Source organism: Branchiostoma belcheri, unplaced genomic scaffold, assembly GCF_001625305.1.
Source record: "Branchiostoma belcheri isolate BF01 breed outbred unplaced genomic scaffold, Haploidv18h27 scaffold252, whole genome shotgun sequence".
Taxonomy (NCBI): Eukaryota; Metazoa; Chordata; class Leptocardii; order Amphioxiformes; family Branchiostomatidae; genus Branchiostoma; species Branchiostoma belcheri.
The window spans coordinates 82,380-94,231 of record NW_017803857.1 but is presented as its reverse complement, the minus strand read 5'-3'; the positions used below and the strand labels follow the sequence as shown (position 1 = coordinate 94,231).

At 41.1% G+C, this 11,852-nt stretch overlaps 1 protein-coding gene across 1 annotated transcript in view; it reads right to left on the bottom strand.

The window, feature by feature from the left end:
• The window catches only part of LOC109471658, a 34,084-nt gene that overhangs the window by 12,123 nt on the left and 10,109 nt on the right, over window positions 1–11,852 (bottom strand). Inside the window, exons 8-16 of the mRNA XM_019770995.1 lie at window positions 8,576–8,742; window positions 7,663–7,812; window positions 7,296–7,440; window positions 6,573–6,950; window positions 4,821–4,934; window positions 4,402–4,546; window positions 3,191–3,342; window positions 2,453–2,613; window positions 394–618 (exon numbers count right to left, since the gene is read on the bottom strand). Coding sequence (XP_019626554.1) covers window positions 394–618; window positions 2,453–2,613; window positions 3,191–3,342; window positions 4,402–4,546; window positions 4,821–4,934; window positions 6,573–6,950; window positions 7,296–7,440; window positions 7,663–7,812; window positions 8,576–8,742 — 1,637 coding nt within the window. The remainder of the gene's footprint in view (window positions 1–393; window positions 619–2,452; window positions 2,614–3,190; window positions 3,343–4,401; window positions 4,547–4,820; window positions 4,935–6,572; window positions 6,951–7,295; window positions 7,441–7,662; window positions 7,813–8,575; window positions 8,743–11,852) is intronic.

The following is an 11,852-nucleotide window of genomic DNA, read 5'->3' as shown; positions in this document are numbered from 1 at the left end:
AAAGGTCCTTATATTTTACTAACCACAATCATGTCCAAACCTGAAGAGAATTAAACTGTTCATGCCCAAACCTGTAATACTGACCACCACTATATACGGTTCACCTGGTCATTGGTATACAGTTAAACCTGTACTAGTGATTACCACTATAATAGGATCACCTGGCCATTGATATACAGTACATTCAAACTTGTACTATCACTGTGACTGCCTTTACCTGAGGACCACTTGGCCAATGTGTGCACAATGTTTGTGTCCCTCAGATCATTTTTCTGTCTATAGTGATGACCACCTGTTCACATTGACTAGATTTTAACAGCCCCTTTATAGTGGTCGTCGTGGATAGATTGTTACGTAAGCTGGAACGACCTGGCTTTAGGAGCGATTGCTTACTTTCATAGTGGAGCCCTTAGGAAGGTTGTCCTGCTTGGTAAACACGACAGACCCGACATCCTGGCCGATAGGCACGGCACCGACATCAGGGATGCCCTTCTTCACCGCCGTCATCACACCGTCAGACCGGAAGTACGTACTTTCTCCTTCCGGTGGTGCCTCCTCCAACAGTCTGTCTGCTGCCGCATCCAGCAGCTGCAGCAGATCTCTCGTTTCCCCAATCACCTGTGGTTTGGGGCAAATATGGAGTCCCAGTCAGCTGAATGGATTTGTGATAGTTGTATCTCTGTATCTGAATGGCACAGATTATCCCTGGCATTCCTAACTACGTTGTGCAATGGGAAAGGCACTTAACGCGACTTCCGTGTAAAACGGATACCTGGTTGAAGAGGTAAAGGCATTGGAAGGAGAGGCATGGACCCTGCCTTTTAAAACGAATACCTGACATTGGTTGGGGAGGTAAAGGGCAGTTGGAGGAGAGAGATGGGCTCTGCCTTCCAATACTGTGCCCTAGAAACAGTGCATTAATAACCCACTTAATTAAGCCTATTTTAACCTATAGCTAACTGGGCTACAAACTACCCTTTACCTTTTCCGACAGGGAGAAACTGGTACATACCCGGGCCTTGAGACGTTCTTGTTCCCTTTTCTCCTGTATCAGCTGTTCCATTGGTGACAGGTCGGTAGACTGGACGTCTATCAGATTCTCCAGCCCATCTGTGACGCCGGAGGAGAGGTCAAAGGTCGTCTCCTTGGCAACCGTCTCCCTGCTGCTGCTCTGAGCCCGCAGTACGGAGGAGGCCGCGTCAGTCACTTCTGTAGGTTTGGGAAGGAACATACAGTCAGCTACATGCGCGTGTAGATGATTGTAACACAAGCATTTATTAGTGCCTCTTCCGGATCCTGACGCTTTTAGCCCAATGGCACGTGGGTTTATTTATTTATTTCAAATGTTAGACCACACATTACACAGACTTACAGGCAGCAAAATCTGATGAACTTAAGTCTATCAGGATAACAGGTATAAACAGCTACAACTTACAGGACATAACAATATATATATATATATATATATGTATATAAACAGGTTTAGATCTATATCACACAAATCATGTAAATACTCTGAGTAAGTAAGTAAGTAATCGAAACTGCATGTATATTGCGTTTGAGGTCAAGATTAGGCAGAACTATATCATATATATGGGTGTAACTGAAAACTGAAAGAAATCAATGAAGTCAACTTAAATCTATCAGCAATAGACTAAGAGGGACAGGTGGAAGGTTTAAACCAGTCCGTAGATAAAATATAACTATGAAGAGCATCTGAAAGGTTTTTGTTCAAATCTGGGTTGGTTTACATTATAATCGTTTATTAATAATAACTTAGAACGATCCACCTTACTCTTTTCTAGTGAGTTGTGACGGCATGCTTTCCTTATTTGTTGGTTTTGTTCTTAGCAATCGATGCATTATAATCAGTTGCAGATTCACACTGCACATATATTGATATGCCAAATGATCTGCTAAGAAATTTGCTGATAGTTAGATCTACAGGTACTAGGTAAAGAGATACTAAGAAATTACGATAAATAAACGAATGTAAGAGAAGAAACGAACCTTGGAGAAGTTCCTTGCGATCTTCCAGAGACCCGCTGAAGTGGTTCACCTTCTCACTGAGGGTCTGGATAAGAAGTGGGATCTCCTCCTGAAGTTTAAGGAATTGTTACACACGATTGTAACAATTGATGCCACATCGTTAGAAAAGAACACAAAACATATGGAGCATGCAGATCATGCAAAGCAGCTGAAACAGGAGTTCGAAGATTTTCTTCCTGGAGGTATATGCAATCATCCGCTTCCTGAATTCTCCCATGTCTATATCTAAATCCTGTTGCCTCCTGTCATCCTGCCTGTTAATCTCTACCCACCCCTATCCACGTGCTGTCAACCTACTATGTCTGGACAGACACACAAACGCACACTAGCTCAGCCACCCCAAACATTCTTCCATACCTGAAAAATTAATATGGCATGCCGAATTTAGGAAAGTAGTATTTACCTCTATTAGAAATGGCGGTTGTGTTGACCATGCTTGAGTAGTGAGTAAAGCAGAAGGTTGAGGTGTACTGGGCACCAGGGTGGGGAGTGTGGTCGTGGGCGACATGCTCTCGGTGGAAAGTTCGTCATCCAAGTAATCAGAGGATTCTCCATCATCAAGTTCTGTGGTGAAAAGGACGAAATTTCACACGCATTCCACACCTACATCACTTCAACAAACCGTTTCTAGGCACTTCCAGCTGTTCCTTCTAGCCTTGTACCCTTGTTATTTATGTACCAATTTTCTCTTATGAGGTAGTCAAATTTTCAAATGCGGTATTTTTACTATGTATATATATATGTACTTAATTACTTAGAACTTAATTACTTAATTAGAACTTAATTACTTACTTATGATTGTTCTTGTATTTTCACACTGTAGTTGAAATTATGTGCCCTATGTGTTTTGTCCATATATGTTTACTCTCTAATATCAGCTTTACTGCCTTGGGAGTCAGTGTAATGTCTTGTTGCATTTTTTCAATAAATAAATGAAAAGGACGAAATTATCAGAAGGCTTAGTAAAATGATCAGAATGTTGGGAAGACGTTTTATACTCCCAAAGCATGGTTCTTTTCTAATCACTGCGTCAGTCATCTACTTGGAAAAGAAATTTCCATTATATCTTCAAATTAATCATAAATTTACAAAACAGGCTTCGCATACCTCCAAAGACAAAACGCGTTGTTGTCTTTCTGACGGCTGTTGTTGAGCTTGTTGTAGGCATCAGATACATGGTGGAAGTGTCTTGGTTCGTGATACGAGCTGAAGTAGTCAGGGTTGTAGTTGCAGTTGTAATAGGAGTTGTAGCAGGCGTTGTAGTTACAGTTGTTGATGTTGTTGTTGAATGTTCTGCGAGAAAGATGAGAATGTAAGTGCATTAGCATTCTACCTGTAGGTCCGAGTGTCACTTGATATTGCCACTTGTTACTTCCGATATGGAGGTAATGTTTTGTGTGCTGAGCTTTGAATTTGGTTTTAGATAGAGTAGGTTGGCAGCACGTGGGTTGGGGAAGATTGACAGGCAGAATGACAAGAGCTCAAATGATTAGACACAGGGGTCAACCTGAAGATCAGGCAATACAAGATACTAGTACATCCCGGAAGCCTGAAATCTCCGATTCCTTCTCAAGCTCTAGTTTTAGTGTTAACTAAACTAAACTAAATCGAATGTCTCTCATCTCTATACATTTGATAAGTTCTGTTTTGGTATAAGAAGGCGCCAAATCGTCATTTCTTGAGCAATCGTGTGGCGATCTGCGCACAAAACGATAATGTGTAAGATGGTTACTGATGTTTTGGAGCAAAATAAGCTTTTATATTTCAGTGGTAGCCTTTATTTCGTACCTTCAGGTAGGCAGAAAAGGTCCGGTTCTGTCCATGACCCATCTGCCGCGCACGTTCTGGTTATGGCGTCACCGGAAGTGACGTAATATCCCGGGGAACATGGGTAGGTGCAGTTCTCCCCCGGCAGATAGGGGCAGTCACACACGGGCCCGGTGGTGTTAGCTTGGAGAGGTGGGTCAACACAAACTCCTGGAAATCCATCTATAAAGATGGGAAATTTTGTGATTATTTATTTGTTGCAAATTATTGAATGTCCTACAGCCAATTAAAAAGACAAGAAATTTAAGAATCATATGATTAGTTTTTTACTGCTAAGATCTGAATCTACCTTCTAAACTTGGCAATGGAAGACAAAAAATCCTATTTGTTGTCACAGTGTAAATCTATGAGCTTCTGTGTATTTTTTTTAGTCCTAAAACGCGGAAAATGCAATTCAATCATTTTGTTTTCTTTGTAGAAAGTAATCATTTGCCTGTGTACCCCATATCAATCTGCAATATCTGCAAAGTTTTACCTTGTGTACAGTTGAACTTAAACTCTCCTGGAACATTCTTGGTCGCGTACCCTACACGGCTGATGTCAGTGATGAAAGGCTGAGGGTCTGTCCAGCTCATGAAGGGCTCGACATCTCCACTCCTGCCGACACCAAAACTCCCGCCTTTCGACCAGCAGATCCAGAACCGTCGGAACTCTTCAGACGAAGTCATGTCTGAGCAGCAAAAGCAACATTTACCACCAAGCACAGGAATAGAAATGACAAAATCTCAAAGCTTGATACCATTTTATAGACTACTATACTATGCGAGAAATTTCGGACGTCGAACAGATTTGAGGTGCCATGGCAACGTTCAGATTGTTACCTAGTGTGTCCTCCCTTGCAACTCCCGCACGTTGACTGCCGACTCTCTGGCTAGTAGACGTTCCGGATTTGATTTCTATACGGTATCCGACCGATCCCGGCGTTTCTAGGCGAATGACCACACCTGCCCCACTGGTGTTGACCTTGACCTCAAAGATGAAGGGCGTGGAGACGACGAGAGGAAGATCTCTCGTCACTGGCCTGTGAACGCCATCGCCGAACTTCGTAATGGAACATGCTGATGGATAAAATAAACAGGGAAATAGTACAACCAGGAACAAGGAAATTTTGACATTATATATAGAGATTCTTTATTGACACAACAAAAAAGTACAAAGACTTTTGTGTGGTCTTCTACAACTTAACTAAGGCCACGCCGATTTAATTTTATGGATGACATCCTCTGAAGACCCCCAAACTAGTGCGCGCGGGCGAATAAAAAAAATTCCGGCCAAAAATAAAAATGCCACTGAACCACAGGAATACAAAGCTGGTATTGTGAATTCCCGACAGTACATAGTGACGTATACGACAAGCCGGCACATGCTGGCTTTTTGTGGAATTTATGAATCGGTACTACACTTATGTACTGAGTTCTTGAGTCGTGGAGCTTCGAATTCGATAGCTTGGGTGCTCGGCTGCGTTTTGTCGCTGACTAGCATGGACTACCCAGGCCTAGAGCCAGGCCAGAGCCTCGGTGGAGGTTATCTTATGCGGAAAGAAAGGTGAACAGCAATAGGCGCTTATCATTGTATAGTGTACAATCCATTATAAAATGGTGCTCATTTTCAATCATGTTTGGACAAAATGGACAGAACCTTTGGTCATTTGGTATTTTCTTGTATCGACCCATTTCTATGTTTAATTTATGACAACTAATTCTTAATTTTGTGATCGCTTTTCGGATATCTAGATTGTGTATACTTGAGAGGTATTGTTTTTGTCTATAATTTTCCTTTAATGCGGTATATATATATATAGAAGAAACACTACTCCCTCTGACAGCACATACTCATGTAGAAACTATATTGTAGCAACACACACGCAGAGACAGTCACTTTAAACACAACACACAACTTCTACTAACAGGATCTCTAAGAGGAAGTTAATTAAGGATATGGCTATTATATAAAGATGAACGCCAAGAACTACTCGATATTTTCCTTTTAGACAATATATGCAAGAAAATGTCAAAGCAGGACATGTTTAAACATTTGATGTCATATAAGAACGAATGTGTAGCAGACAAACTATGTAATTATGTTTCCAACTGTTTCAAAAAGAGAGAAGAAAGGGCAACTAACAGTAGATGTTAGGTAGTATATAGTATTGTTATAATGTATAAATTCCTAGCAATTAGCATTAGAATATAGCGTCCCAGTATGCAATACTCATGTTTTGCACGCTCCGTGTCCTCTTGTGCATTTAGCCCATCTGGGCAAGAACATGCAATAAAGATTCATATATATATATATAACTTCATGTGTCAGTTGCCTTCAATTTCCTTTGTATAAAGACGTCTTTATTCGTACCTTCAGGTTGGCAGAAAAGGTCCGGTTCTGTCCATGACCTATCTACCGTACATGTCCTGGTTATGGCGTCACCGGAAGTGACGTAATATCCTGGGGAACATGGGTAGGTGCAGTTCTCCCCCGGCAGATAAGGACAGTCACACACGGGCCCGATGGTGTTGGCTTGGGTGGGTGGGTGAACACAACCTCCTAAAAATGCAGATGAAGAGAAACAGAAGTTTTAAGACTCCTAATTTCATAAACTCCTATTTCATTTTATGGCTTCTGACAGTAATTATGTATAATTTGACAAAGGGATGGCAAGATTGTGCCACATAAAACGAGGGTGCAATCACAACACTTACCCAGCTGACAGATGAATCCACGAAAAATGCTGCACTTTGCATCAATCCAGAGGTTCTCATTACCGTAAATTGCAGCACAGTTTTCAATAGTGCCACTGCTCGGCTCATTCCGTCTCCAGTTGCTATAGCCGGAGGACACAAGAGTCTGTCCGTCTTCAAATATCCACTGGCCCTCTGTCTCGATATCAGTCAGCCCAATCCAACGTGTTTCACTGTCTACGAAGTCGTGTATGAAAGCGCTTGTGGCACTGTCCTTCGGCATGGCTAGCAGTGCTCCGTCTTCGGCACACCTCTGTCTAGCGCCAACGTAGTTTTTATACTCAGTAAAGGCCTTGTAGCAAACCCCGTTAAAACTAACGTAGCCTGGTATTGGACACACTGTAGCAAAAGAAAAAGTGGCTTGGTTACCAATAACTGACTCAATTTTAGTATGCCTGGCTGCCTCAGTGCTCAGGCCAGGATCTGACCCCTTGCTCCCCTCTGTCTGGTTTCTCCTTTTATCCCAGGACATAGTCTCAGCTTCCCTCAGGGTGAGCCCTGTGTCTGTTTGTATCTGGTCTTTCTACCTTTTGGGTGGTCTTCCCCGGGTCTGTTTTGTTATAACACCTGGTAGTATGCCTTATGAACTAAGGTGTTTAGTATAACTAGTATTGAATAACGACTAATGCAATTAGTGGTGTGAGTGTGTGGCGTAAGCTCAGAACCAAGAGAACAAAAACCTACTGTCAATACAGCAGCCAATAATCTCCACCCTCAAGGAGATAGCACCTTGCCATGACTGAGGATAGAAGCGCACATAACGGGCATCAATGGGGGTGTCCAGTAGGTTTGTTACAGGCGTGGTATTGTCAGTGTTGCCTGTAAACACCTGAAAGGTAAACGGATAATTCAGATGAGGGTCTTTATACTTAGTACAGGTCTTGATGGCCACAAAGTCTCCATGCATTCTGTCCAAGTATCAATAGTGTAGATTATATAGCTGATGGATCAAAAACGCCATGTTATACAAAAAGACCTGGAAACATTGTTTCATATGTCTTCCTGGTATTTGGGAAATTAATAGAAGAAAATATTTTGATATTCAAGATACCATTTCTGTGCCATCGCTGCCATTATATGTCGTCCAATTGGCCCCATCCGCACTGTACTGGAGTTTGTACGACTTCACCCATTGTGGATATGCCCATTGTTGGCCCTGGATAACGGTCCCAGTGACGCGCTTCATCTCCCCTAAATCCACCTGAAACACAATAGGTTTTTCAATATAGAACAAGTGTGGACGATCGGCCAAGTAACTAGGCTAGTAAACACGAGATCGAGAGGTCATGAGTTCGATTCCTGAAAGAATGGCATGAAGTTATACTGGAAAGTAGAAATGTAACATTTGCGAAACTTCATCTGGTCAAGACCAAGAAACTACTGCACTGTTCACTCTTACTTAAAGCTAAATACATTCATATGTGAGCAGGCTCTCCAACTCTGTTCTGCTACATAATGTATCCTAACATCACAGGGTGTTGATACAGAACTAGTCACCATGATGGCAGACGTCTGGTCGAGGTCATTGACTTTATTTGTTTGTTTGAATAATAAGAAAAAACTGAGCGAGAACAATATGTTTTCATTCTGTGAAGGTAAACATAAGAATCGATTTCAAAAAGCCACAACAAGATTTTCCCATACTGTCATGAAAGTTCATTTGTTTCACTTGACACTGTAAGGATTTTAGACACTGAACAAGACTATTTCTTGAGAGGGGTGAAGGAAGCCATTTACATCAGGGCCCATCACCCTACATTGAACCGCGACGGGGGCCGTCATCGTCTACCAGATACCTTTGACCCAGTGTTGACGTCACACTTCAAAGAAGCCAAGTGACAAGCTTCACTGGGTCAGTCTACTGAGGAAGACCAGAGTGACTGGTCGAAAGCTCTAAGTGAGAGAATTTTTTGTGTTGGACCAAAAGTTTTAACTTTAAACAAGATTTTTCCATGTATACCTACCTGCAGCCATTGTCCGATGTTGTTGCTACGCGGTACCCAGCAGCCCAAACCTGCTAGTCCGTGTAACCGTGCGTAGTAAGGCAAGTAATCATTACGTTTGGTCGAAGATGCCGTAATGTTGCCATCAGGTATGACACCAGACTCCATCCCAAGTGGAACCCGACAGACTGGGAAGGAAAGAGAATGATACCACATAAGTTACAAGGGAAACACAAACAGAGGCCCCTTGTCGGGAAACTTACATCGGGAAAACTGAGCGCTCACTAAAAACCAGGTTTGTAGAACATAGACGACCCAGTTCTGTTGCATCTTGAGGTGTCACAACACACCCACATAGAATCATCGGGACACACAGTGGATCTGGAGGGGGTCAGAATCTTGGATACAGAACAGGATTATTTCAAGAGAGGCATAAAAGAGGCCATATACATCAGGGCACTTCAACCATCGCTGAACCGGGACGGGGGCCGATATCGACTTCAATCTTTGACCCTTTGCTGACGTCACACGTGGGAAAAATCACGTGTCCACATCATTTGGGTAAGATAGCTGAGGACAGCCGATACACATACCATATATAGTAACTACTTACTAACGGTGACCACCGTTATATAGTAACTAATAAGCTAAGAGGCTCTCTTCACCTCCTAGGATGTGACCGTTATTAGTAACCTCACTGCTTTACTATAGAAAATAAACGGTCGGGTGTAGTCCTCGCGAGAGTTGTAAATCCGTCGCGAGATAATGCGAGACTAGACTTGCGGTTGGTTGCCGGCTTGGCTGAAATGGACGACAGACGGGACGGCCTGGCGATTTATATTTTCTCTTCATCTCTACTCTGACCTGGACCAATTCCTGGACCATTTATAGGCTACATATTCTGCAGGTTAGTCACTAGCTCACTGGACTCTCAGTCCTTGTTGTTTAAGTGCTAAACTCCGCGTTGCGTTGAGGCACGACTGGGCTGTTTTCTCTTCTTCGCAAATAGCCAGTGAATATGTTTGGATATGTTGCTAGCAGCCAAAAGAAGATTTCAGTAGTCAAATATCAACTGCCTATGTAATACATTTGATTTGGTAATGGTATATACGTATACGTAGGTGTGTGTCTGTATGTGTATTGGGGGTGGGGGGCGGCATTCAAATGTACGCGCGCCCGGGTGATTCCATTCCAGAATGGGGTTGGGCAGCTACTCTCCAAGCAGAGGTTTGGGTTTTGGGGGGGATTTCTAGCGTGTTTTTAGGCTTTTTTATCGGGGTTTCTCTTTTGCACTGAATTTTTTTCCCACCAAAGTTTGAAAACACGCTAAAAATACCCCCAAAACCCAAACGTCTGCTTGGATAGTATTGGGCAGCATCAAACTACTAGTACATGTATAATATATACGTTACACTGTAACTTGACTAGATGTAACGTTAGTATTATCAAGGAGCTTGGTATCATATTATGAAGGACATTACATCATTGACCATACATGTCACTAAGACAGCATTAGTTTGATTACGGGTTACTATTTCCCTATACACATGTATCTAAATAGAAAATAGAACATTTAATGTTTTTTAAATTCAAAATTCATGTATTTTGTCATAAAACAGATTCATGAGTTGCATTTTATTTCATGTTTCTCTGACCCTCATTCTGTTTATGCTAAACAGAGTTGTCACTCCCTAGTTATTAATTAAAGGGAAAGGATAAAGTAATTTCTCACCACTCATTATCATCCCCCATCAGGCATATTTTACTTCCATAACTATCCTCATCAAATTGGTACTGTGTTAGGTGTTATCCAAAGTTATACTATTAGCCTACAAAAAGGGAAAGCAAGTTTTTTTTTTACTGTAATATACTATGATACATTGAAACACAATCACTGTATTCAAGAGTTCATCAATCAAAGCAAGAAAAGCATTGTGGATGTTTTTAAAAAAGATCTACAACCTATTATATGTATGGCACTTACCAGGCTGATGTATCAGTAACTGACCCTGATAAAGGTAGTTTTGGAGTTACTGAAATGTCATGATGTGTAAATTGATATGTACCTACATGTATTTACCATGCGCATATGTATATTTGACATATGACATATGTATATTTGTTTCTGTCAATTTTTGTATTGTATTGTAGTACGCCGAAGCAGAGGAAATGGCAGTGGGTAGGATTGAGAGTCGCAACATGCAATACTGGGGAACCAGAAGGAGTCCCAATGGAACCGCTTCACATGCTGATGTACAAGGAATTTAAGCTGGGCTTCTAGTAGTTTTCTTTGCCCCAGTAAGTTACATTAACTTTGAAAATTACCTGCACCAGACACATTTTACCTGTACCACTCACTGTCACCCAGAACATAGGAATTATATAGATTACACAGAAAACTGGAAATCATTGCCAGGATTTCTTTTGAACTTAAAAGTAATACAATGTGAAAGTCAATGCAGCAAATAAAAATCCACATATGCCTACACTTTTATATAAAACTACTAGTAGTACCAGTGAGTGCAAGAAGGCTATTATTTAGTTTTAAAAAAAAGTGTTGATAAGATAACACATTTGACATATGTAGGCATGTCAGCTGATTTTTAGGTAAAATGACCTGACCACTTTCTGGTAATGTTGATGGTATATTGTATATACAATACACATGTACTGTTTACCTAGCATACCACAAATGATGTGTAATTTGTATAAAAGGTATTCTTGTATACTTTCAAATTGATAATTAACCTTGAATTGTACATTAACCTTTCTGAAGGCAAACCTTTCTGAAGGCAAACCTTTCTGAAGGCCTGTGTTATCTTTTATGACTAAATATAAATGGCAGCAGTTTTCATTAGTTCAAGTATCATATCCTTGCACAGAAGGTACCATGAACTTTATTGCTATTTTGTACACACTGTTTGCAATATATCAAACAATGAAATAGCAAAATACATAATGAGTATGGCTGTGCAGGTATCATTTTATCAGTCAATTTATAAACATTAAACAAATCTCCTTTGCCAAAAATGTACTTATGATGTCTTTGTGTCACACACTTTATCTTCAGGATTTGTTCTTCAGCTTCATCTCAATGAATATCCCTAGTCATCAAGCAAATTGACATATCAAGCTTTGTATGCAATTATTCCAGTACTTTTTGTCTTGAATATTGATGTACATGTATAGGTAATAGGCTTTTTAGCATATTGTAATAGAAATTTAATGAAAAAGCCTGAAGAGGCTCAGGGAGGAAACAATGGACTAGTTGCTGGCCTAGGCATTTATTGAAGGGAGG